The 27865-nt window shown below is 46.9% G+C and overlaps 1 protein-coding gene across 1 annotated transcript in view; it reads left to right on the forward strand.

Annotated features, from left to right (window-relative positions):
• The window catches only part of PIBF1 (progesterone immunomodulatory binding factor 1), an 853407-nt gene that overhangs the window by 762946 nt on the left and 62596 nt on the right, over positions 1-27865 (forward strand). Inside the window, exon 17 of the mRNA XM_078656041.1 lies at positions 525-704. Within this exon, the coding sequence (XP_078512167.1) occupies positions 525-704 (180 nt within the window). The remainder of the gene's footprint in view (positions 1-524; positions 705-27865) is intronic.

A 27865-nucleotide genomic window follows, 5' to 3' on the forward strand; every position in this document is an offset into this window, starting at 1 on the left:
GAGTACCTAATTCCAGTTTTGCATTACACTTAATTTTGCGCAATATTCCCGAAATTGTATGTAATTACTTAAATGCACTTGGCTAGATATCACCACAGGATGATGGAGTTCTTCCCTTTCAGTTTTAAACGTCATTTACAAAACCATCACCTTACAGTTTGTAAAATGCAGGAATTGCATTTATCAATTTAGATGAGTGGGAAGCATATTGCTCTGCCTATGAATTGTATAGAAAATGAGTTTAGATTTCTGGGTGCAGCTTCGCTCCAAAAGGTAAAGAATGTTTTTATAATAGTCTAACTTTCAAACCGTACTTGAGAGACCCATTTTTTCGTCATTGTTGTCTGTTTACAAGATTGTATGTGGTAGTTTTGGTGCATGAAAATTATGTCTTGATCAATGTGTTTCAACCTATGACAAAAACATGACAGAGTAATAGGTCCAGAAGTGTACACGTTTGATTCCTAATATAGAATGTGTCTTCAAAAGAACTTGGTCATGTTTGTTCATTTTCTCCACAACAGGAATTAGCAGTCATGAAGCAGGTTCTTCTTAGTTTGCATACCAAGCGCTCTGCTGGGACAGGTGCAACTCATGGTGAAGGGAAAAAAGTGACTGCAAGATCGAAATCGAAATCGCCAATTAAAATGCTACCGCAACATCAAGATGAAGAAAATGTATATATTCCAAAGCCAACCTTATTTGTAAGTTAACTTTCACTTCACATTAACCGTATGTTAATAACCACACTGTCATTTATTGCTGTATTGAAGACATGTCCATCACGCACTTCAGTTCATTCATCACGGGCCTTTAGATTGGTGAGTTGTATGCATTTCAGCATTCATTAAACACTATGGAATCCTATGGTTTTAGGTTAAACTATTAAACTGTTTGTGATTTTATTATTAACACTTTAAATGTGTCTATTAAGCAGGCCAGTTCTTTTTGGGCCATCATATATATAATATAATTTCAAAGTCTCTAATGACCTTGTCCTTCGGAGTGGAATAATCCACATACTTTGCAATATCATTTTTTGCCTTCCTACATAAATTAGAAAAAAAGGATTCAGGGATTACCTTAGACCATTCGAGCCTCCTCTCTTGGTTTCTAGTTGCCACATGATTAACTCCCCTGTCCTTGCCCAAAGATCACAAAAGATCCATATCTTTATTTACCTCCAGTATTACTGGGTTATGGTCACTAAAGGGAGACAACCTATCATTATAAAACACTACGTTACCTAACATTGAGGGGGACAAAAATATGTAGTCAATAATGGTAACCCTTCCCCTGGCCTTAAATGTTGGTACCCTCTTGGATGGATCAAGGAAACCAGGTTCAAAGAGATCAGCTCCTACCAGAGGATCACCAGAGTCTCCCCCTTAAATGTGTGCTCAAAATGGAGTAGCGTCGAATAATCAGGGCCCAAGGCATCGCCAATATGGCAATTCAAATCACACAGGTGAACATTAAAATCGCCCATGAGTATGGTATAATAAAAATTGGATTGCTTTGGTCTATAAGCTTCTAAAAACATTTCAAATAAGATAGGTGTTCATTTTTAGAATCACATTCCCCAGAATTATAAAAGTTGATTAATAGTATTTTAGGGTGATTGGGGGTACTTAATTCTACTATCAATCAATTGTGGGAGCTTACCTCCAACAGCTTTAAGGGCCCTTTTAGCTTTAGGGAAAAAAGGAGCATTAAGCTCTTCCTGCCGACGTAGGTCGAGTGGGCGAGCATTAGGATTTAAACCCATCCAACCAAAAGTTGCTCTCCCTCTCCCAAGTCCCCTGAAGAGCAATAATATCATATTTTTTTACAAACTTAAGCCAACTCGAATTATCCCTTTTGGATCTGTGCCCTGCAATATTCCAGCTAATAATATTACAGCTAGGGGTTGCATCAATATCGGTAGATTGAGGATTATGGCAAGAGTCAAATGAACAGTCATGTGGAATGTCTAGTCAGTCATTCTCGTCTAACTGGTACAATGGGGAGAACCTATTTGATAGGGCTAAGCCCACCCCTGCAGGACATATCTGTGTATGAAGAGTTTGTGAAACTGATATGTCTCTGTCACTAGGGCTTTCTAGTTGGGGTTCAAAATCATTATATTCGCCATGGCTTTGAGGAGCCTGGTAGGGCCTCCTCAAGTCCACCTCTGGGTGGGTCTTAACAAAGACCTTTGAGCGTCTTGGTGGGGGATACAAAAATCCCAATGGCAGGGCTCTAATGCCCCCCTTTCCCTTACCCTTCTCCAAGTCTGAGCCGTCCCAGAACAGTCTGTCAACAGCGCCTCGTTTATTAAAATTAACAATAATACAATCCTCTTCAACTTGTTTCGGGCATTTACCTACCCACCCCACTCGTCTGGCCATTATAATGCTAGTGGGAATTTCAGTATCCCCGGTACAATAAAGATCACACCATTTTTTAGCTTTCAATAGCAGGGCTGGTGTAGATTCATCCTCTTCAGCACCCAGTGGTGTAACCCTTACAAGGACCTCGACCAGTGGGGTCGCTTCTGGGGAAGATTAATACTGCAGCATTTAGATTTTGCAAGCCTCTCATCTAAAGCGGGGACTCCCTGTTAGCCAGGGTATGACCATTACCTGTTAAAGCCACAGGGATCCTATCACTACTTCTGGAGCCCCCCCCCCCCCCCAGGGGGGCCTGGTGTCCCCCAACTCTCTCCATAATACCTGAGTCTACTCTTATTTGTGATGTGAAAATTAAAAGACCACCCATGTTGTCAGCTCCAGAAGGTAGCCTGGTCTCCAGTTAGGCTTTAGGGAGCTCAATTGGATTAGGAGGGACGTGCAGGGGTCTTAAAGCTGTTAGAAAGGAGTTAATGCGCTCACATTTTTTCAAAATAACAGCTACACAAGTGTTTAGAGTACAAATAATGTCTTTAGCTATACTGGTCAAAGCAGATTCCAAACGAGAAGAAAAAATCTCCTCCACCACATTCCGAACTGTCACATCTATATTTTCACTCGCAGCATTCCCTTGGGTAGAGTTACTTTTTTTCAGGCCTTTATCCTGTTTGCCCATTTTTCTGGCAGGTCTTCTTTTTCACGGTGAATCCCTGAGACTGCCATTTTTGTGCCAGGCCCTGAATAGGCAAAGGATCTTTAGCAACATCAACCGACCCCCCCTGTCTCAGCGGCATGAACAGTGAGGGCACCTTGCGCAGCTAGCGGAGTCGTTAACAGTACTATTGGTTCCAAGGGGACAGATGTTTTTACCACAAGATCAACAGTTCCTTCATCTGGCTCTTGGCTCGTGCCCAGACCCAGTTCCTTTTCCGCATTACCAATTTCCTTGTTTGAGACACCCATCGCCGAAGTTAGGTATGAAATAATAGTTGCCGACCCTGTGGGGTAGAAGCTGTTGTTGTGGTGTTGTGCGGTTCCCGTGAAGCGGGAGCCGCGGAGAGCCTTGTGCGCCTCCTGGTGCGAATTGGTGTCTGTCCCCCCCCTTGTGGGGCAGAAGCTGTTGTTGGGGTGTTGTGCAGTTCCAGCGAAGCCACGGAGAGCTTTAGGAGCCTCCTGGCACGAATTGGTGTCGGCTGCGGCGGCGGCCCGTGAACCAGGCTGGGCGCTGTAGTCCCTCCCCCCCCCCCCCCCGTGGGGCAGAAGCTGTTGTTGTGGTGTTGTGCGGTTCCCGCGAAGCGGGAGCCGCGGAGAGTCTTATGTGCCTCCTGGCGCAAATCGGTGTCCTTTGCGGCGGCGGCCCATGAAGCAGGCTGGGTGCTGTAGCCCCCCCCCGTGGGACAGAAGCTGTTGCTGTGGTGTTGTGCAGTTCCCACGAAGCGGGAGCCCCGGAGAACTTTATACCTCCTGCTGCGAATTGGTGTCCCGTGAAGCAGGCTGGTCGCTGTAGTCCCCCCCCCCCCGCCCCGTGGGGCAGAAGCTGTTGCTGTGGTGTTGTGCGGTTCCCGTGAAGCGGTAGCCGCGGAGAGCTTTATGTGCCCGTAAATCAGGCTGGGCGCTGTAGTGCCCCCCCCCCCCGCCCCCGTCGTGGCAGAAGCTGTTGTGGTGCTGTGCAGTTCCTTGTATAGTCGATTTACCAAACAGGCAATTGTAGATTTAATAATTTTTCCTGTATTAGAAGAGCTTGTGTAGCTAAGGTTTTTTTTTTTATTTTTTTTTTATTTTATTTTTTTATAACCTTTATTGTGCAGAAATTGCTCACAAATACGGGCCTACAACCCATCGGGCCGGCCACCACAATTATAGAAGCACATTGGTCAGGACAGAAGCTCCAGCAGGGTACCACAGTAATCCAAACGGGAATCAAAGGTGAAAAGCCACAGAGCAACCACCACGAGCAGGATGAGAGAAGGTTGATTTTATAATAGAAGAAGGGGTATAGCAGAATAATGGCAATCATTAAGGTCCAGAGGGCCGTGGCGGGCCGCGAGCAAGCAGTAATACAGAACACAGGAAAATTCAAAAAGAACAGTTACATTTTAGCAAAGGCAGAACGTGAGTCCCACATTAATAAGCAATTGGAACCGCTGCCCAGCGCCCACCCACCACTACGAGAACACACAATGATACACAGAACGGAAAATAGGCTTGCAAAACAAAGAGCCCTCCGCTACAACAACCCAGGGGAGGGAAGAAAAGAAAAAGGGGGGGGGGGGAAAGGGAGAGGACATCGGGGAAAAAAAAGGGGGGAAGAAAGAACGCGGCATCACAGCATGCGCCCCATGGCTAACAAAGCACTCAAAAATAGACCGGCACAGGGAACCCGTGGTAACAGGAGTAATAGATGCATAGTAAACCGCGACGGCGGGGAGACCAGAAGGCCCATGCTAGCAAAAAACACCCCAGGGGGCCCACATGCAGACACCGCGTCTCGAAAAAAGGGGATACATAAGAGCCATAGAACCAAAAAAGGAAAAAAAGGGGGGGAAAACAAAATGACAGACCCCCACCCCGCACACCCCACCCTGCACCCCTGCAGAAGGCTATGGCCTACCCCCCCAGCAGCGTGCCTGTCGCCCTAACCAGAAACCCGAAATATAGAAGAGTTAAAAGTAAAGAAAGAACCACAAAGACAAAAAGAAGAAGGGGAAATAGGGAAACAACGACGGGAGAGGAGCCACATAATCAAAACCATCAGCTCCCACCCCCCCGTCCGAACATACTCAGTGCCCACGGGAAGATAGTAATTACAAGGATAAGTCCAGGAACACGAAGGAGAATCGAACATAGTCATACAGTCACAAACGGATCATCCGACCATACCGCAAAATAATAGTCCACCGAGGCAAGTTCATCTCAACCCTGTCCTCGTCTATCCAAAGCCGTAGGCATACAACGCACCAGGAACCAGATCATGAGGAACCAGAGGCGAATAGCAGGGAGTCCAATCGTCGATCCACACAAGTTATATCGATTTCGACCCAGATGAACAGGAAAAGACGGCAACCACCGCAGGTATTGCAGGCACAGTTCCGCCGACAATAGGAGGAAAGCCGTCTCGGCGGAGCAACCACAGGATCTTCGTGCGGCCATTCGAGGCAAAAAAGGAATGGGAGATCCAACGAGACCGGTCCGGACGGGACCCGGCCGGCGGACCCCCAGCACAGGGGAAATCACATGATGATTGAGAGCAGCGGGTATCCGTACACCCAAACAAGCGGCAGCTGCCGGGTCCACGACCTCCAGGAAAGTCCCAGCAGCACACAGCAGCGATGAAGCCGCACACACCGGGGGGGGCCCAGCAGGCCCGGCAAAATGATCATCATCCAGTCCAGCGATAGGTGCGGTCATAGAAGCACTCCAGGAGCGCAAGGCGGCGAGAATGTCGCCAAGCGTAGGCTCACCTTTACGGTATTCAGCAAACGTGCCATGCGGCGGACCAGCGTCGCCAGTCTCGGCCCGGCTGAGAGACAGGGAGCCGTCCGCCATCTTGGAAGCCCGGCGGGGCCGCGGCAATCTCCAACCCCCGTCCGGCCACAGGCGGGGTCACACAGGATACAGCCGACCACAAGCAGAGGCGCCCCCAGGGCAGGAAGGCGGGCCACCAGGATAAGGAGGGTCGCCGGCTCCCCCACGCCACCGGCTCCGTTCTCCGAGTCCGGGCGGAGGGACTCAAAATGGCCGGACAGGAGAACAAAGGGGAGACGAGCCACATACACGGTCAACCCCCGTCCATGGAAGGCAGCGCCTCAACACCAGGCCGCAGGATCGCCGGTCAGGCCCGGAGAGCCGTCACCGGTCTAATTGCACATCGGCCTCTCCGACCGAGCCCACACCGCCACCAAGGGTCGGCTACAGCGCTCCGCCCCGCCCGGGCGCCGCCGAGGAGTTTCAGGCCCGCCCGCTCCGGAGGCCCCGAAGCGAACAAGGGCGCAGCTCAGGATCCGCGGCACCTAGGAACAGGCGGATCAGACGGTAAGTGCCAGCGAAATGTCGTAGTTCCATAGTCTACCAAAGAATACTTCCCGGGGCAGGATAAGACACAGGATAGACGTTCCAGGCAGGAAAGCGAACGGAGCCGAGCTAAAACGCGGCCATCACGGACGCGAGCTTGGCTCCTCCTAGCTAAGGTCTTTTAAACAGGCTTCCATTGCAAATGAAGTAAAAAAAAAAACATCAGATGCCAAGCGCAAAAAAAAGGTAAACAAGACAAAAGATGGATTTTCTCCCAGGTGGGGCATTGCTATAGTCTGGTGTATGATACAGCAAGACCGTCCAGGGCATTTGTTCTCCATTTTGTGAGAAAATTGGAATTGTTTCACATTGTAGTGTTTTATTTTTTAGTTCCATTTGGCCTCATCTTCATGTTAACAGAAGTGGGGGGTACATTTTTGTGCATTTCTGAGCTCATGTCACCCTTCAGACCCCCCTCTAACACCTTTTCAGACCACATATGAGGCTCACTTTGTTAGCTTTCATAACCAGACGTATGGCGTATGAGCAAAATCTGTAGTTTGTGCACTGTTTAAGGAGTATGTGGAACACAAATTTAGCTAAAAATGCTTGGTTAAAAATAACCCAACAAACACAATATTCGTTATAATAAAGTGGAAAGCACGAAGAATTAACACAAATTAAAATGAAGAAAGGTAAATGACGCACAACCCCAAAATACAAGGCTAAATAAAGAGGCAAAAGCAATATTAAAAAATAAAGGGCTAAATAAATATATTAAACTATATAAACACGAGTTGTACCAGATATTTCGAAAGTTCTCTGGATAGCTGAACGATCTAGCATCAATGCCTAATTTGAGCCAGTGGTTGCAGGTTGGGGTGGGGCTTCACTGTTAGTCATTTTTGGCGATCGGTACGTCTATTTTCTCAACAGACTTTGAGCAAGAGAGAGAAAAACAGAAAAGAAGGAAAGGAGGAAGATGACTGAAAATCAGTGACGAATGGGGAAAACAGGTGTGAAAAGGAATCTGCAGGAATAAGATAAATAGGCAGAGTGTGTGGGGTGGTGGATTAAAGAGGTAACAGGTGGAATCAAGACTATGCAGCCTAGTTATTAACCAGGCCGCCATTCAGTAGCGTTGGCTTCGGAGCAAAGCTTTCTACTCCGTCATTTATTCTTTTACACATTGAACACTATTTAGCATAGCATGGCAGCAATGAACCCCAGCCAGTTCATTGTCTCCAGAGCATTAAACGGCAGTAGTTTATCCGATTACAATATTTTTTTGACTACTTATAATTGTACTGCTGTATTTATAAATAATAATTCAAGTCCCAAAATGCCTAAAAAAGCATGGTATGGCCTTCGCATGGCTAACTTAGAACGACATGCGATCTCTCTGGCATCACCCTGTGATCCCTTAGGATGATCGATGTGTGTTTGCTATGGAATATTAGGTCATGCTTCCCTAAGGCGCCTAACCCACTGCTCACCTGAGACTCATTATCCAGGCCTCTCCTGAGACGCATCACCCAGAGCCCCCCTTAAGACACACCACGCAGAGACCCTCCTGTGACCCATTACCCAGAGCCCCCCTCAGACGCATCACCCTGAGCCTCCCTCAGACGCATCACGCAGAGCCCCACCTGAGGCGCATCACCCAGAGCCTCCCTGAGACGCATCACCCAGAGCCTCCCTGAGACGCATCACCCAGAGCCCCCGCCTGAGACGCATCACCCAGAGCCCCCCTGAGACGCATCCCCAGAGCCCCTCCTGAGACGCATCCCCAGAGCCCCCCCTGAGACGCATCCCCAGAGCCCCCTCCCGAGACGCATCCCCAGAGCCCCCTCCCGAGACGCATCACCCAGAGCCCCCTACCGAGACGCATCACCCAGAGCCCCCTCCCGAGACGCATCACCCTAGCCCCTCCCCCTGAGACGCATCACCCTAGCCCCCCCTGAGACGCATCACCCAGAGCCCCCTCAGAGATGCATCACCCAGAGTCCCCCCTGATACGCATCTCCAGAGCCCCTCTTGAAACGCATCACCCAGAGCCCCGCCCTCCCCCTGAGACGCGTCACCCAGAGCCCCCCCTGAGACGGTGGCGCATGTTTTCATTGTTTTCTTGAATTCTTGCCCTTTTACAAACCCTGCTTCGTCCAAATTCATTTACAACAGGTATCAGCTATCCACTACTTTTAAATGAAAGTATTCAGCAGCCTTGGAGAAGGATTGTTGCACTCCTTCAGAATAAAAATCGAAAAAATATCTAATTTCTAGAGCAGTATGGAAACGACGTCCCTCGAAGAAACTCTATATCATGATACAATCTGAAATAACTCAAGACCAACAAATGTTTTCCTAATATTTGGGCGTTAAGACCTAGATTTGTTCCTTGGTAAAGAGATGGGTGAGGGCACAAAAGAAGGTTGACATTAATAACCTGTGTTGAACAGCTTTACCTCCTAACTCAGTTGTGTCTTATTGATACATAAAACACACTCTCCCGCTGGAAGTAAAAGAGTAATTAGGGTCGGCATCATTATTAAAGAGTACAATGCATTTCTCTTACCTGCTACATGCTCTCCCGCCTTATTATTCACTTTAGTTTTCCTCAGCCAGTGAACCTACTGGAAATAGTTTGATGGTTGCAGGGGGTGACTTTCCCGCCTTTGTAAATGAATACCTTGTAAAGTGCCGAAAGCGCAAGATGCCACTGCTACACGATTTGACTTTGAGGAAAGACCGAGCATGTGAGCAAGTTCTTTGTTCTTATAGAACGGCATTGCTATTCTTTGCTCAGACCCGAAGTGTACTTTATTTTTCTGTTTTCCGAGTCAGATCTGGGGAGACATCAAGCTGGTTTAAATGTAATGTGAAGCTTGTGCGGAGGGAGTCTGCATTAACTTTGCCATTAGAACTTTGAAGTCCACCTCACAAGCCCATCTACAGAATTTCAGCTAAAATATAAATCCAACAAACAGAATTATTATTTTTTTGTCTGAGAAGATCAATTCCAAATTTATTTAGTTTTTAGGAATGTAAGTTTTTGGGTTTTTATTTGTATGAGAGCAGGCCTGCACTTTGACATGTGACTTGCTTGGCATCTATTGCCATGGTATTGTTGTTGGAAAATATAGGTTAAGGTTCTGAGATTTTAATCTAAGTGTGCCCATACAGTTGAAACATCTTCACTTTGTGTGCTGTCTCCAGATATATAACAGACTTTTGTGAAGTACCTTTTCTACGTGCCTTTCTAATAACGTACTTGAGTAATAATGAAAACAAAATTTGGAAAGATGGACTTCATGCCAACAATTTGTGTCTTCATTTCTGCAAAAGCTTTCCTTTGCAGCCAAGTACACAGATCGAGGTCAGATGCTCGCTTTAAGGTTCATGGAAGACAACAACTGCATAGCCAGCCAGAGGATTCACAGTTAATTGTGAATTTTTCTAGAAGCTAGATGTTCTAGAAGCTTTATCCAGGTTCCACTCTCATCCTCGGTCATGTCATCATTGCACTCTTTTTTTTTTCTTCAGCAGAGGTGAGAGCCAACGACGCTACAGTGCTGTTTCCATAAGTAACATAAACTGCTCCCTTCACGTCTCAGCCGTGAAGATATTCATTTTCCAAATGTGGCCCTTAACCCCGAAATGAATAACCTTGTGTTAATTCATCCTCAACTTGAAACATATCTTAATTCCATTAGGTAAAAAGAATGACTGGCCAAAGACCGGCCTGTATCATTTTTCCCCTCTGGGCCACACTAGCGAACAAGTAGCAGCGAAGTAGTAAGTAATCACTAGATGCTTGGTAAGGCTCCATTGGCCAAATACAGGAAGCTAGCTGGTTAGGTCAACTTGTTAAGTGTTTGAATAGTAGTGGTTTGTGACTGTGTGGCCCTGAAAAGTAATCATCGCAGAGCAGTGTGTATGATATAAAAGCTGAACCAGAGAGCTTTATAGCAGAAGAATTTCAAGCCCATAAAATATGCTGATGTCCCCCTGCCTGTTCGTCGCTTCTCAGTGCTATTGTCCTCCTTTTCTATCCTAGGATTCCTAAATTGTTTTCATGTTTTTGAATCCATGACGTCAAATTGTTCAATTGTGAAGACCAAAGAGTTTCACAAATGGTTCTTACTTGGATATGACCCCAACAAATCAGAAAATTAGAGAAAAACATTGGTTGTCTAGAGTAGGACACATGTAAAATACTGTAAGCAATAGCATACTGTAAAAAGGAGCGAAGTGTTGAGACCGTGCTGACTTGTATGAAAGCGGCAGAGCATGTCATAGGGTTATTGTAAGTGTGCTCTGCTGCACAAGAAGTTACCTCAGGGGTAGTGACTTATAATGGAGTACAATATGTCTCAAGAAATGTTGGACTGTTTGAGAAGAAGTGGATTCCAGTGTCATAAAACCACCCTTTATGAATTGCGTTGGTAAAAAGAACTAAAACATGGTAAAGGAAAACATGCAATTGACAGTTTGCAAAGGTGTCTATGGAGGAGGCAGTTAAGAGGAACATATGGAATTCTATTAATTGATTGGCACTATACCTACTAAGATGTTGAAGGATAGAAGTGGCTACAAATATGTGCCCATGTAGTTGCAGTTTTTGGTTTGTAGATACCAGAAATTATTTGAGTCCAGTAGGTGGATCTCTAGATAAAGTTGCCAAGATATCGTAACAAAGGGGATTTTAGGTACTTTGAGAACCTGGTAATATAAAATTATGTTGATTCAACACTGATGATGACAGATGGTAAAATGGGAACATGTTCATTGTGTGACCTTGGAACAAGAAGAGGAACTTGATATGCAACAGGGTAATCAAGAGATATGAGACAGTTTGAAGTAGCCCCACTTTGATATGATCCGAGAATAATAGTTAAGAGAGCGATCTGCTACATGTCCACGGAGGACGGCAAAGGATAGCGACTTTATAGCTGGAGAGTTTTTGAGAATACCGAAAACTGTGCTTTCTGATCACTGTTAGTCATATAGTGGGAATAGTGTGGGCGATGACGAGTTTAACTGGTTGGTGTGGATATGCATATGTCAGAATACAACTTTACTTGTGTGGAGTTGGAATGTAGAATGGGGGCCTCGAGGCAACAGTGAACAGAAGTAATGTGGGCAGTTGAAAGCGGATCCTGGGCTGAGTACTTATTATATTTTATGCAATCACAAACGTTGAAGTGTAGCGGATTCTGTCATTTATCTATCATCACCTTCGCCACAACACTGAGCTTTTACTTCTCAATTGTACAGATTGCAGAGGACTTGAAAGACCTGGTTTCTCATATTTACTTCGAATGTGTCCAGATGGTTTCTCTAGTGCCTGTTAAAGGCCTCTTTGAGCTTGTATAGTGCTGAATTGGTGTGTTTACTTGAAAAATTGATACATATAGCACATTCAATCTTTTAGAATCAGTCAGCTGTATTTCTATGTGCGAACGAACATTACTATCTTCTTCTGCAAGTTAAATCTAGTACTTTATATTCATCTATTATATCCCTATAATATTTCAAGTTGTAGCCTCAACATTAATTGGCAGGTTTTCTTTCTTAATTTTCATGATACTCCTGCTGATTAGGAATTCATTACCTTATTATGTAAGTACATTTGTAATTTGGATTAATAACCTGATAATTGCTCCTCGGTTAATTCTTTCTTGTAGTGGTTATGTTTCTTCATTAGGCAATAGTATCAATAAAGCCATCGAACTGTGTCAACTGAAACAATCACGAGGGTCCACAGTAATGCTAATTACTTTGGCATTGCATTTTGGTAAAGTCGGTAACCTGACTGGAGGCAGACCTCATTAATTTGCGTGCAGACTTTGCTATCCAATGTTTTCTCACTAGTTGAACATTTTACCTCTTGCGTTCAGTCATGAGAGATCTAGACGTCACATGAAAATTTGCTATTTGGGTCTATGGACTATTGCTTTCAAGCTTATTCTTTATCATGATATATTCCTTAGCTTTGTGAAGGCAAATCATTTCATTTTTCTGATTTTCCAAATAAGTTATTACAGAGATGAAATATTGAGATATTTGGCAATATCGTGTCTTCCAAAGTACATTATTTTCTGGACTGCCAGAGTTCACCACCGTACCAGGCTTCTAGCATCAACACTTTGTTATTTCTAGTACACCTGTTTCCTATTTTACACGCAATTAGGTCATGAGCAATTATTGGGCTTGTTATATTGTAGAATAATAATGCTCAATATGCACTGCTCCCAGCAATTCAGAATGGCCAAGAGATCACTAGGTAGTTGGTTTTCTACCATGTCCTTGAGTTTGGCTACAACCACACTCCACTCAGCTTGTATTGTTCTTACAGTATGTGCAGCACAGTGCCTTCCTGGCTACTGCTCATCCAGCATGCACCACTCTCCTCAACAGATATCCATGTTAATAACTGTGGATGAAAATAATCGTAGCGATTTCTCTTTCCTAGGACATTCTGACTCTGTAGTTGCCATTGGCCAAACTTGTTTCTATAGTTGAATAGTACAATTTTACAATTTTGGTTATTTCTTTAGGGAGTGTACGGTGGCCAGAACGGTTTGCATGTATTTGCCTTTTAGGATGAAATCTTGAGCTAGTTGGCAACCACCTATCTTGCCCTAAAGGGATTCCAGAATATCATTAGGTTTTAGCTTGTCAGCGTTTCCTGAAATACTTAAGAGCACCCCAAAAAACATAATTTGATTAGTATGCCGTTTATTCCAGTCCCTAGGAATTCCCATGTTCTAGATGATCCCATAGTTCTCTTATAAATTATAAGAGCTGTCTTTGAATAATTATGCATTAAATGCTGAACGTTACAGTCATTGCACAGACATAAAATTCTCAGCTGCAATACCAGTGCTAACATTTACATATATAATATGACTAAGCCACTTTATCAGATCTGACTGTACATTACATTTATTTATGAAGTTTTCTTTTTTCATAGGCTTGATTGGAAATGCTTGGAAGATATTTAAGGATCTCTCTAGAAAATGTTTCTGATAGACTTCTGGCCTCAGATTCCTCACCATTTGAATATTCCCCAGGCATCAAACTAGATCTGGAAACTTTTCTTCAGTACAAAACCACAGGCTGTACACCCTCGAGGGACTGCCACACACAAATGTATATGGCAGAACCTCATCAGGTGTGCATGTGGTGCTTGGTGTTGAGTCATGATTCGAAGGCCTGCAGTGAGTGTGCGTTAATGAATGCAAAAGCCATACAATACAGAAAGTTGACTCTACTTTTCCAGGCACTGGAAAACTCTGCGATAGGACCACTCCAAGTCAAAAGTTTGATCCCAGTCCCTTTTCAGATTCAGAGTCACAGGAGTCATTTCAGTGGTCTGTCTTCATCTTGATCAAAGTTGTTGGGTGAGTCGAAGAAAAAACACAAGAAATCTAAACGAGACTCTGCCCCTTCCAGCCACTCTCATTCTCCTAAAACGGCATGGGGCAGCACCATATTCCTCAATCTCGCTTCCGAAGTCGATTGATGTCGCAGCTTTTTCTGGCACAACCTGCATTTTGGGGTCATCTGCCACTCCTAAACAGATCAAGGAGTTCTGTGAGGCCATGCTCTGAATCTTCAGATTGCTGCTGACTCCCTCTGGCGAACCTTCAGGCCCAATGGAGCCTAGAGACCCTCCATCCGGAATACCACTGATGTGTTCACCCTTGGCCCTGATTGGGCACTCCGAACCCACTGCAGTGCAGGGCTGCCTCCAGATTCAGTTTCACTCCATGTCCAATGCCAAGGTCAACACCGTTCCTGAAACTTCAATGCCAAAGCTGACTTCATTGACACGGAAGAGAAGGTCCCTATTGTACCCTTGTGATGGTGGGTGTGCGGCAGGCCGGAAAAGCAAGCAAGGAGGCCGTATATGGTGGGCTATGCTGTTAGTTTATTGTACAGAAGGCAGGAAGGAATGTCACAACAGAAACAAAAAGGCTCCAGGGTATGAGGTCCGCTCCAGGTCTGGGATTCGGGTCCAGGTCTTCAGGAAGTCCAACGACGGCTCTGGTATAGGGGAGGATCCACGGAGGGCAGTAAGAGAAGAAAAACAAGGGACCGTTAGTCCTATCTTGGTCTTCAAGGTACAATATCCCGATCACCGTCACCCGGGCAGTGAGGGGTGGAAAGAGACAGTGAGGAAAGGGAGGTATCGGGATGGAGGTAAACAGGCCGGTAGACAGAAAGGGTGTCGAATCGGGTCGTGTGGGGGACGGTTGGGTACGCTGTGAGGGTGCTATACAGGTATGGTACAGTGCAGGGAACGTGGTTCTACAGAGATGGGGGATATTTACAGGGACTATACAGCGAGCTCCTAGCGAGCAGTGAAAAGGAATTCGTAAGGTACTCACGCGGTCCGCCGCAACTCTCCAATGAGTCACGGCCGCTCTTCAGCCACCTCCTGAGGACTCCACCACTCTTCGGTCCACACGTCTTCGTCGTACGCCTGCTCTCCTTCTTCAGCTCCAGTCCGAGTGTCCTGCCATGATGCTCCGACGGCGTTCTGCTCCCTGGTCTCGGCTTTTCCCTGTTCTGGCGCTGCCACGGGGACGGGACTTCCGGGGTCAGAGGGATGTGCTTCCTCCGGACTCAGTGCTCTGGTTGGTTCCTGTAAGAGAGAGAAGGGCGGGGTTCCGTTGGTTATGGCTGCTGCTCCGAGCCCCGTTTCCGACACTGGGAAGTGTTTGCGGGGTTGCAGTCCCGGCGGAAAGGAAGGAGGTACGTGTGTGGGAGGGCGGCTTCCATGTAGGGGGGCCGCGGCACCGTCTCACAACCCTCATGCTCCCAGATAGCGACATATTGACCTTGACTGAGGCCATGCTCAGCCACTGTTAAGGCACCGATTCCTCCCCCCCAAGCCTTCACAAGTGAAAGCAAATACTGTTCATTATCTGCATTCCCTGTTTAGCATGTATTCAGACAACGATTAGGACACAGGTGATGAGACTGCCTATCCGTACCAGAAAGAGAATTGCTACTATGTGTTACCAGAGGCTCGCGACCTTGATACCTCCTCTGAGTTGGGACTCCTCTCTCTGCATGCTTCTTCTTATGCTATAGCAATGGGTAGGGCAGCCGAAGTCCATGATCACCAGCTCCCCACATTAGATGTCCAGAGCAGTGTTCTTACAGAAGTCCTTCAGCCATGGCAAACATCCACTGAATCCCTTCTTCCTTTTAACGAGGCCCTTATGGGTACTTTGTTAGTGGCATGGGCTAAACCCAGTTCTGCCCCCCTGGTCAACTGCCAGATTTCACAATGCCACCGCCATGCCCCGAGGAGCGACTCTGCATTTTTATCTCCGCACCCCCTCCCCATAAATCTTGGTGATACAGGCGTCTGTAAGTACAGCTAGCCCCTGCGCATTCTCAACTACCCCCCCCCCTTAAGGAGTCAAAAGGGGTGCCAACATTTGGACAGAAGACCTTTCGTGACTTCAGCAGGAGTGCCTCATAACCAGCAGCTAATCCAACCTCAAAAAGGTTCCCAGCAGTTTTGCTGTCAAGGCTGTGGTTCACACCGTTCCCACAGTCAAGGTCAAAGGGTCATCCGGTCCACTACCTCCCCTGCTGCCCCACCTATCAAACCCCTTTACTGTGCCCCTAGCAGAGAACAGCCACCCAGTGGTAGGCAGAATCTGACGATTCTTGCCGGTTGGCAGGCCATAACCTCAGACAGATGGGTCCTGCAAATTGTTCGGCAGGGACATGTCCTACCTTTTATTCTCTCACTGCTGCACCTTCCACCGTCTCCCCCAGCGACTGACGGCATTTTGCAGTAGGAAGAGCAAGGTCTTTTGCACAAAGTGTCAATCAAGAGGTTATTCCTGCTTCTCCAGTATTGAATCTTTCATAGATTCACATGCTTGTATCTTCCCCATCGACATGGTGGGAGTCTCACGGGAACAGAATGACTATAGCAGTATCATAGAGTAAAACACTGCATAGAGAGTCCCATAGGGGACCATAATATTTGGTTGCCAAACCTCCTCATTATTTGGACCAAAACTCAGCCAATCATCTGCCAGCCCTGACATCACCCTCCCCAGCAGAGCCATCATACCTCAGATTTCCAACCGCCTTCGTGTGAAGAGGAGTCTCCCTGAGCTCTGCTCAGTTTGTTTCCTGTGAACTTTTCACCTTGCTCAACTGAAACTTTCTTGCTTCTGGATTGAGGTACTGTGTTTTTCCTTTACCTACATTGGCTGAAAGCTCCAAAAAAAGGCTTTTCAGGCCCTGCAGATCCTGTGGAAAACCTAGATTATACTCTGAGGATCCAAATAAGGATTGCTTATACTGTCTCCACCCTAAACATGTCTCTAAAGACTGCAAGCATTGTAGAACCTTCTCGGCTAAAACCTTGAGGGACAGGGAGGCACGTTTATTATTGTGGCTTCAAAAGAAGAAGGCCACTACAGATTCGGACTCTGAAGAAGAATTTGATCCTCAGACTCCCAAGTAATGGCTAAAAAGCAAAAAAACAAAGAAAAGGAGGCTTCTTCAACTTCTTTGCCTCAAACACCGTTGAAACGATCCTCTGTTTCAAGGGAGGTGTCATCTGCTCCTTCATCCAAAGTAGGAGTATCTCCAGCGGTAATTCCTGTCAAAACGTCGATGACGATTTCGAAGACGACAGCTACATCGATGACGAAGACAACACCGTCGATGAAGGGTTCGGCGTCGATCTCGACGACGGGAAGATCAGCTTCGACACCGTCGACGACCGCTCCGTTGACAACAACCTCGTCGATGCCATCTGCGACGACAGCACCATTGACGTCGACGATAATCGGAATTTCGACGATGAGAGGATGTTCCTCGACGGGAGACTCGTCGACGACACATTTTAAGTCTTCGAAGACAAAATCCTCCATTACTCTGAAGTCCTTCCACCCGTCGACGGGCTCGTCAACAATGAAAAAATCTACTGACTTTACCAGTTGGACCAAGGTTTCACCGTTGCCACCTTCAACTCTGTTGGAAATGCAGTCAGAGGATGAGGAATCTGGAGTAGCTTATAGTCCATCCCAGCTGCAGATAAAAAGTCAAGACACTGATGATGAGGAGTACCAGGAGGTACAGGAAGTCTTTTCTTTTCAAGATCGTTCAGTGACAGAAAAGCGATACGAGTCTTTTCAACAGTCTTGCGACTATGAGGAAGAGGAAGAAGTACAGCAGGAGGTGAGAGAGGAATCTGTTTCTATGCCAATTTCCTTGGTACCAGATCTTCGCCATATGATAAATGACTACTATCGCCATTTCCCTCCACAAAGTCTGTAACAAGTCCTGTTCAGGCTCAAAAGGCTCAGCCTCCACCTTACCTACGCCTTCAACTCAAAAGATACGTTCCCCTCCTATAGTTACAATCAGAGATGATCTGAGAGAAAGTGACGGAGATCAACCAGAGGAAGGTGAACTCCTTCAAGACAGCCCAGTGGGAACTGAATGGGATGAATATGTTATCCCTACTACGCCATCTCCATCGCCGTCTCCAGCAACTTCTCCTCCCCAAGATATTGGGGGATTCCATGATATCATGGAGAAGGCCTCAAAAAGGTTTGAGCTTCCGCTTCCAGTCAAGAAAGCCGAGTGTTTTCTTTACGACTTTACGGAAGAGTCACGAAAATCCGTCCGGTCAATCCCAATTATTGATTTCATTTGGGAAGAAGGGTTGAAATTGATGGAAAACCCAGCCTCCGTCGCAGCCTTTGTGCCGAGGATAGAAAAAAAGTATCGGGCACCTGAATCCTCTCCGGCATGTTTAATCGGACATCCACGGCCGGAATCAGTGGTGTTGCAGGCAGCGCAACGCAATTCAAAAAATCCGGTCTCAACAACTGCAGCGCCTCCGGATAAGGAAGGTAGGCGCATGGATGGAGCGGGCAAGCGATTTGCTGTTCTGGTGACAGCAGCGATTAGGGCTGCAAATGCCTAAGCTCTCCTCAGTCGATACAATCGCCAAATGTGGTCGGATATAGCTCCTTTATTGTCACACCTCCCAGAAGAAAAAAAAGAAGAGGCAGCCACCATAATCCAGGATTGCTCCAGAGCGGCTTCTGAGTCCATTGATATAGCGATGGATATGTCTTTGCTTTCTTTTCGTCAGATGGCAGCGGCTGTAGCGCTGCAAAGACGGGGATGGCTTAAGGCTACTTCGTTTAGACCTGGAGTACAAACTAAAATAATTGACATGCCATTCGACAGAGAAAATCTGTTTGGTTAGCATATTGATGAAGCCCCTCAAGGCTGACACTGATACGGCACGGGCACCGGGATCTTTGCAACGAGGAAAGTTTCAGTCCTTTCTAAGGAGAGGGTCGAGAGGACAGTATGCTCAGAGACCAGCATATCAATCTGGCAGATATCAGCCTTACAATCAACAGGGATATCGCCAGTTCTGAAGTGGTCAGCAGTTTCACTCCTCAGGTTCCTCGTATCAGCAAGAGGCAAGTCTCAACAGTCTACTAGAAGACAGTGACTTCAGCATTGCGCCCACCATCTGTCCAAACTCCAACAACCATTATCTAGCTCTATTTTACCAATCATGGAACTCAATTACAATGGACAAATGGGTTTTGGACATAATCCATCAAGGCCATACCCTGGAATTCATACAGAAGCCTCCAAATCAGCCTCCTATCCTCCGAAAACAGCGGCACCTATCCGCTCTCAAAATGGAAATTTTATCTCTCTTACAAGAGGAGGCAATAGAGGAAGTGCCACGTCATCAACGAGGGAAAGGCTTTTATTTGCATGTCTTTCTGATAAAGAAAAAGCTTACAGGGAAATGGAGACAGGTAATGGACCTGAGAAGTTTAAACAAATTCATCAAAAAGATTTAATTTTGCATGTTGTCCCTTCAAGAAATATTATTGCTTCTTTGCCGAGGGGACTATTTGGCATCCCTGGACCTTTTAGATGCTTATTTTCATATTCCGTTCCTCATAAAACACAGAAAATTTCTTCGCTTCATGGTGGCGGGGCGCCACTACCAATTCAAAGTTTTACCATTCGGTCTGAAGTCAGCCCCAAGGGTTTTTATGAAGTGTATGGCGCCAGTGGCAGCTCACTTAAGACTTCAAGGTCTCCAGGTCTTCCCGTATCTAGACGACTGGCTCATAAAAGGCGCTTCAATTCAGGAAACGCAGCTCTCTCTGCAGTGTTCCATGTATCTCTTCAGTCGTCTCGGTTTGAAAGTCAACATGGAAAAGCCATGTCTTCTCCTCCCATCTCAGTCTCTTCAGTTTCTGGGAGTTATGCTTCGCACAAAAGAAGTGAAAGCTTACCCTTCAGAAGAACGGGTTCAGAAGATACTAAATCTAGCATCTCTGCTGCGAACAAAACAGTTCACTTCAGTGAGGATCTACAAGTCGTTGTTGGGAATGATGTCTTCTTGTATCCCGTTGCCTCCCAATTGCAGGCTACAGATGAGGCCTCTTCAAGAACTTCTGGACAAACAGTGGATTCAATCGCTAGGATCTTTCGAAGATCGAGTGTCCATCTCTCTTCAGATAAAAAGAGCCCTGTCATGGTGGACAATCAGAAAACACTTAACAAAATGTCTGCTCTTCGAACCTCAGCATCACAGTTATGTAATGATGACAGACGCATCTCTGCAAGGTTGGGGGGCACATCTCCAAGAATTAGAAATTCAAGGTCATTGGTCAGAAAGAGAATCTCATCTTTACATCAGCCTTCTAGAGTTAAAGGCAGTGTTCTTGGAATTACAGGTGTTTCTACCCAGGATCAGAGGTTCCACGGTTCTGGTCAGGACCAACAGTACGTCTACCATGTTTTACTTACTAAAACAAGGGGGTACAAGGTCGGAAAGTCTCTCAAGACAAGCGCAGGAGATTTGGAGGTGGTTACTTCTCCACAACATCTCAATGCAAGTGCAGCACATTCCGGGAGTGAACAACTCGAGTGCAGATGCTCTCAGCAGATATCCGAATGTTCGCATATGTCTTTCCTCCATTCCCTCTAATTTCAAAAGTGATCCGGAAAATGAAATCGGATCTGTGCCACTTGATTCTCATAGCGCCAGCATGGCTGAGACAAGCGTGGTTCTCCGATCTCCTCAGGCTGTCAGTGGCACCCAGGTTTCAGCTCCCACTCTCTCAGAATCTGATTTCCATGAACAAAGGCCTGATTCTTCATCCGAATTTGAAATCGCTCAATTTATCAGCATGGAACCTCATGAACATGAGTTTCAATCTTTGAATATTTCTCAGAAATGCAGAGAGATTCTTTCCAAATCATGGGCGATCTCTACAAACAAGACCTATAGGGCAAAATGGAGGAGGTTTTGTCAATGGTGCGCTTCTCGAAATCTTCATCCTTTTAATATCTCTTCAGAACAAATCCTGCCTTATCTTTTGCATCTGGCTAGAGCGAAACTTTCCCATGCTTCTATAAAGGTGCATTTGGCAGCTATCTCAAGATATAGAAGGCATCCTAACCGTCCATCTCTCTGGTCTCAGAGAGTAATAAAGGAATTTCTCAAGGGACTTTTCAGGACATTTCCTCCAGTTCACCGCCCAACAGTCTCATGGCAGCTTAACACGGTTCTAGCAGAGCTCATGAAGTCTCCTTTTGAACCGATACATAAAACGGATTTGCAATTTCTCTCATGGAAAACGGCCTTGCTTTTAGCTCTCACTTCAGCAAGGAGAGTAAGTGAAATTCAGGCTTTCTCGATTTCTGAACCTTTTTTCCAATTTCGTCCAGACAAGGTTGTCTTGAGGACAAATGCTAAATTCATCCCTAAGGTTCCATCCATATTTCATCTCAACGAACCTGTGGTGTTACCTACTTTTTTTAAGGATCCTTCCTCGCCTGCGGAGCAATCTCTACATTCTCTAGATGTCTCAAGTTCTATATTGACAGGACGAAGTCATTCAGAAAAACAAACCAGCTTTTTGTAGCATTTTCTGGTCCAAGAAAAGGGTTGGCACTTTCAAGATCCAGTATTTCTAGATTGATTTCTTCGGCTATCTCTCTGTGCCATGACAAAGCCGGTAATCCTCTCCAATCCAGAGAACATGCACATTCCACCAGCAAAGTGGCAACTTCTACAGCCCTATTTGCAGGAGTGTCACTGCCAGACATTTGCCAAGCAACAACGTGGAAGAATGTGCACACTTTTACTAGGCACTATTGTCTAGATACAGCACGGCAAAATGATGCAGCAGTGGGACAACCAGTTATTCACCATCTGTTTCATTGAGATATTGTTCAAGATTTTATATTTATATATATATATATGCAGTTCCACTTCCTTCGCAAATATATATATATATATATATATATTTATGTGTATCTATTTGCTTTCTTTCAAAGTTATGCTCTTGCTTTATTGGCATTCAGTTTGTTCAACAGATATGCTTTGTGTAAAGTTTTAAAAACTGTTCTAAGGTACTGTTTATTTATATACAAAAAATAGGAGCAGAGCACACAGTATGTGAGGTTCTATCCTGAGCAACGCATCTTATGTAAGTACTGCTCGCTAGTCTGATACAAGCATGTGAATCTATGAAAGATGCAATACTGGAGAAAAACTAGCTACTTACCTGTACACTATGGTTCTCCAGTATTCTCTTTCATAGATTCACATGCAACCCTCCAACCCCCCCGTTACTCAGGTAGACCTCTTATCTCTAGATATATCCTTGGCTCTCCCTCGGAGCTGGAAATCTGAGGTATGATGGCTCTGCTGGGGAGTGTGATGTCAGGGCTGGCAGCTGATTGGCTGAGGTTTGGTCCAAATAATGAGGAGGTTTGGCAACCAAATATTATGGTCCCCTATCGGACTCTCTATGCAGTGTTTTACTCTATGATACTGCTATAGTCATTATGTTACCGTGAGACTCCCACCATGACGACGGGGATGATACAAGCATGGGAATCTATGAAAGATAATACTGGAGAACCATAGTGTACAGGTAAGTAACTAGTTTTTACTTTCTGATGCCGAGGAAGGATGGAGACTGTCACCTACTTTACACCTGCACCTCACAACTCCTTCCTCTTGTCGGAGATATTCAAAATGCTCAGACTGGTCCAGGCCTTGTTTGCCCTGGACCCTGGGCACTGGATTGTGGTGTTGGGCCTTCAGGACATGGCCCTACCTGTGGTGTGTGGTGGGACAGAAGCATTTTTAGTTCACTGTGCTCCACTTTCATCTCAGTAGTGCTCCTTGGGTATTCATGAAAGTGATGGCTGTGGTGGCAGAACACCTTTGGAGGCCAGAGGTGCCAGTCTTCCCTACCTCGTTCTCTGGCTGTTGAAGGCAGACTCACCCTGACCTGACCTGGTCAGAATCGGTCGCTCCTCCCGCTCCTTGGTTTGCCCGGAAGCGTCACTGGTGTGCTGCTCTGAACTGTACTTGGTTTGCCCGGAAACGTCGCTGGTGTGCTTGGTATCGTACCATCCTGGATATTGAATTTATATCTGCCCCCTTAACTGTTGATTATATTTAATTTGCCCCCTGAACTGTACTTGGTTTGCCCGTAAGCGTCACTGGTGTGCCTGGTATCGTACTCTACTGGATATTGAATTTGTATTTGCCCTCATAACTGTTGATTAGATTTAATTTGCCCTCTGAACTGTATTTGTGCCAAGTGACCTCCTGATTGTGCCCCGATCCCGTCTGCCTTGTTGTTGTTGCTGCCATTTTGTTGTGCCTCTCAGCCCGTCTGCCGCTGCTCCCCAGCGTCCCCCTTCCCGTTCCCTCCAGCATCCAGTCCGATACCCTTCCCACTCGCCACCCCGCTCCCGCCTCCCAGCTGCTCCTCCCTCGCTCCGCCCCCTCCACTATCCACTTATGACAGAGACACATACGCGCAGCGTCCACGCGCAGCGGACGCACACTATGTGCGCCAAAGGCGTGCCAAAGGTAAGCCCGTCTACGCCCGTCCACGCCTGGACCTCGCCCAGCGCCAGACCCCCTGGACCCCGCAAAGGCCAACCCTACCGCCTAACATACAACGCCGCAACCCTCACTGCACTCAACACCGACCACCTCCAGGACTGCCACCGAGCCGCCCCAGAACGCACCCACGGTCCTTTCACCTGCCAATCCTGCAAGTTCTGCAGCATTAGGACCTTCACTACATCCGCCCAAGCCATGCACCAACAACAACCACCTGAAGTGCATCCTGCTCAACACCCGCTCCGTCCACAGACACGCCACTGAACTATGGAACCTACTAGACACCACAACTCCGGACGTCGCCTTTCTCACGGAAACCTGGATGAACGCCTCATCAGCGCCCGACATCGCCATAGCCATCCCGGACGGATACAAGATCATCCGAAAAGACCGCATCAACAAAACAGGAGGAGGCATCGCCATCATTCACAAGAACACCATACACATCACGACCAGCTCCGACGACACCCTCATAACCACCGAACACCTCCACTTCCAGATACACACCGACCCCAAGACCACACTCAGAGGCACCCTCATTTACAGACCCCCAGGACCCCGCACACAATTCAGCAAAGACATCGCTGACTTTGTCAGCCCACACGCCCTCCCCTCTGATGATTATATCCTCCTAGGGGACCTCAACTTCCACCTAGAGAATAACAACGACAACAACACCACCACCCTGCTGGACAACCTCACCAATCTCGGACTCAAATAACTGGTGACCACTCCCACCCACTACGCCAGACACACTCTCGACCCAATCTTCTCCTCCAGCAAGCACATCTCCTTCAATCACACCACGGGACTCCACTGGACAGACCACAGCTGCGTCCACTTCACCTTCAGAAAGACCACAACCCACCACCACCCGCAACAAGTTCCCTGTAGAAGCTGGAACAAAATCACCACCGACCAACTCACCACATCTCTGAACCAAAACCCCCCCGCCAGACCAACGGACCCAAATCAAGCAGCCATCAATCTCGCACAATGGATCACCCACTGCGCTGATGAACTAGCACCCCTGAAAAACCCTCCCAAGATGCCAGGAAGCAAATAAGCCTCTTGGTTCAACGACGACCTCAAGATCTCAAAAAAGAACTGCCGCACACCCTCGAGAAAGCCTGGCGAAGAACCCCAACCACAGACAACATGACCGCCCTCAAGCACGCCACCCGCAAACACCACCAGTTGATCCGCACCACCAAGAAATCAGCATTCAAGGATCGACTAGACAACAACGCCCATAACAGCAAGGAACTCTTCAACATTGTCAAAGAGCTCACCAACCCCAGCGCCGGCAACAACAACATCACCCCCTCTCAAGACCTTTGCGACTCTCTAGCCTCATTCTTCCACAGCAAGATCGCTGCCATACATAACAGCTTCGGAGACCTGTCCGCTCCCCCAACCACAGAACCTAAGCCTCCCACAGCCACCCTTCGCGCCTGGACCCCGATCAACACCGAAGACACCATCCGCATAATGAACTCCATCCACTCCGGATCACCAACCGACCCATGCCCCCATCACATCTTCAACAAGGCAGACTCCATCATCGCACCCCAACTCCGGGACATCATAAACTGCTCCTTCAACACCGCTACCTTCCCGGAAATTTGGAAACATGCCGAACTCAGCGCCTTCGTGAAGAAACCTACAGCAGACCCCACCGAACTTAAGAACTACCGCCCCATCTCGCTCCTCCCATTCCCCGCCAAAGTCATAGAAAAGACCGTCAACAGTCAGCTCGCCGCCTTCCTTGAGTCTAACAATTCCCTCGACCCCCTCACAATCTGGTTTCCGAGCCAACCACAGCACCGAGGCCGCCCTCATTGCAGCCACAGACGACATCCGAGCACTGCTCGACAACGGAGAAACAGTGGCTCTCATCCTCCTGGACCTCTCCGCAGCATTCGACACGGTCTGCCACCACACCCTTGTACAACGCCTCAGGAACGCCGGGATAGAAGATAAGGCTTTGGATTGGATCATCTCGTTCCTCGCCGGAAGAATGCAGAGAGTCCACCTCCCCCCTTTCAGATCCGAAGCCCAAAGTCATATGCGGCGTACCACAAGGATCATCTCTCAGCCCCACCCTATTCAACATCTACATGAGCCCCCTCGCATCCATCGCTCGCCAACACAACCTCAACATCATCTCCTATGCAGACGACACCCAGCTGATCCTCTCCCTCACCAACGACCCAGCCACCGCCAGAACCAACCTACACGAAGGAATGAAAGACGTAGCCGAGTGGATGAAGAACAGCCGTCTAAAACTGAACTCAGACAAAACGGAAGTCCTCATCCTAGGATCATCTCCCTCTGCCTGGGACGACTCATGGTGGCCCCCGGCTGTAGGTAGCGCTCCCAAACCAACGGACCATGCTCGCAACTTGGGATTCATCCTAGACTCCTCCCTCTCGATGACCAGACAAGTCAACGCCGTCTCATCATCATGTTTTAACATCCTACGCATGCTCCGAAAGATCTTCCGATGGATCCCCACCGAAACAAGGAAGACGGTTACCCAAGCACTAGTCACCAGCTGTCTGGACTACGGAAACACCCTCTACGCCGGAACCACAGCCAAATTACAGAAAAGACTTCAACGCATTCAGAACATTCTGGACACAGTTGGGTTTTGTGGCTTTTCCCAGGAAAAGGGAGTCCAGGACATTAAGGCTATAATTCCAATATTTCAGGCCGTGTCCTGGTTTTCAGTGTGGTCGACTCAGAGGCTGCTGGTATTTATGGCCTTCTACAACTTGCTGGTCAAGCACACCAGGTATCATATGTGGGGTGTAATTAGCTGAGCGGTTGAGTGTACCAGTCAAATATTAAACACAATCCTTGTCAGGGTGAAACACAAAAGTCACTAAATAAACCTAAGTTTATCCTTCTGGTAGCTTGGCACAAAAACAGTCAGGCTTAGCTTAAAGCCATTGTGTAAAGTATTTATGAAGTACTCAAATAGTAATAAAGTGAACACCACAGAACAGACAGAACCAAAACCTAACCTCACTTGAGAAAAATAGAATTAATTTTAATAGATAAAATGACACTAAAACAACAAACATCCAATCAGTGGAGCCGGAGTTATGAATTTCTAATGAAAATATCACCACAGAGCACCAATTATGGTTATCTGTGTGCTCTGGACTGAGTAAAAGTCACAAAACATGTCCCGGATGCAGGGACTGGGTTCACCCGCCAAAGATTTTACTTTCTCTGAGTTTAAGTCCACACCAAAAGCTGCCTTGGAGCTTTGCATTCGCGGTCAACATGAGGAGACCATTGTCGGTGCAAGGAGCAGGTTGGGCATTGCAGTCAGTTACTGTTTGGCGTGAATAGTCGTTTTTTGCTGGATCTTCTAATTGGTAGTTGATGCAGACTGTTGCCGTTGGTCCCGGATCTTGGAGCGCACTCGAACAGCAGGTCGACGCTAGAGATTCACATCAGCAGGCATTGTGGAATGTTATTCGGGCGATGCAAGGAGCCCGTTATAGTCGTGAGGGGTCCATAAACTTCTAAATATTCACCTGAGACTTGTGTTTTGAGACAGCAAGGCAACCAGAACCTGGGGAAGCACTTCTTGGGGATCTGGGCTCACTCCAGCAAAGTCCAGCAGCAGGGCTCAGGTAGGTCCACTTGGTGCTGGTCAGTTGCAGTGAGGTCTCTGGAAGCTTGTTGTGTCCCTGTAACTCAAACAGGAGACCGGCCTACTGACCTTTGGAGTCACGTCTGGGTAGCCTGGGTTCAAGGCAAGCAGGTCCAATATTCCTTCTTCAGTCAGAAGGGCAGTACTTCTTCTGAATCACCCACAGGTCTAGGAGTGTCTGATGAGATGTTATGAAGGTGCTACTTTTTTTCTCATAGCTAGCATGTGTGTGTGGAATGCCCCCTTTGTTTAACCTTCCCCCTTCCTGGGTTTGGCTTTAAACTGTTTAGGGTAACAAGGGGCAGGCAGGCCTAGGTTTGAGCTGCAATTTTCAGCTGCTTGGGGGGAGGGGGCAAGCTTCGAAGCTAATTAACCTTTGAAGCTCAGGAAGGGCTACACCCTGCCCACACCATAAGCCCTTTTGTCACCATGTCTGGAAGGAATAATCAAAAAAACACTGGAGAGCCATTCACAGTCATGCAGACCTGAACAGAACATTCCTACTTTCTAAAAGTGAAGAATTGGGAATGGTATGTCGAGACGTGGGTCCAGTGCTTGCTATGCCACCGGATTCAAGCTAGCCTAGCAAAACTGGTACCAGGATGCATGTTATCGGTCCAAAGAGGACCTGGCCTGGCAGTTTGGGCTGGACTGTTCCCATGGAGAGCAGAATGATTTGCATATGGCTGGGTCTAAACTGGAATGCGTGGCAAGCAAAAAACTATGGATTTAACCCAAATCTTCAGCATTCCATCCATCGTCTGTCTTTTTTTGCAACTTTCTAAAAGTGGCATTATAAAAGAAAGTAACTTAAAATCC

This window comes from Lissotriton helveticus, chromosome 8 (assembly GCF_964261635.1).
Source record: "Lissotriton helveticus chromosome 8, aLisHel1.1, whole genome shotgun sequence".
Classification (NCBI taxonomy): Eukaryota; Metazoa; Chordata; class Amphibia; order Caudata; family Salamandridae; genus Lissotriton; species Lissotriton helveticus.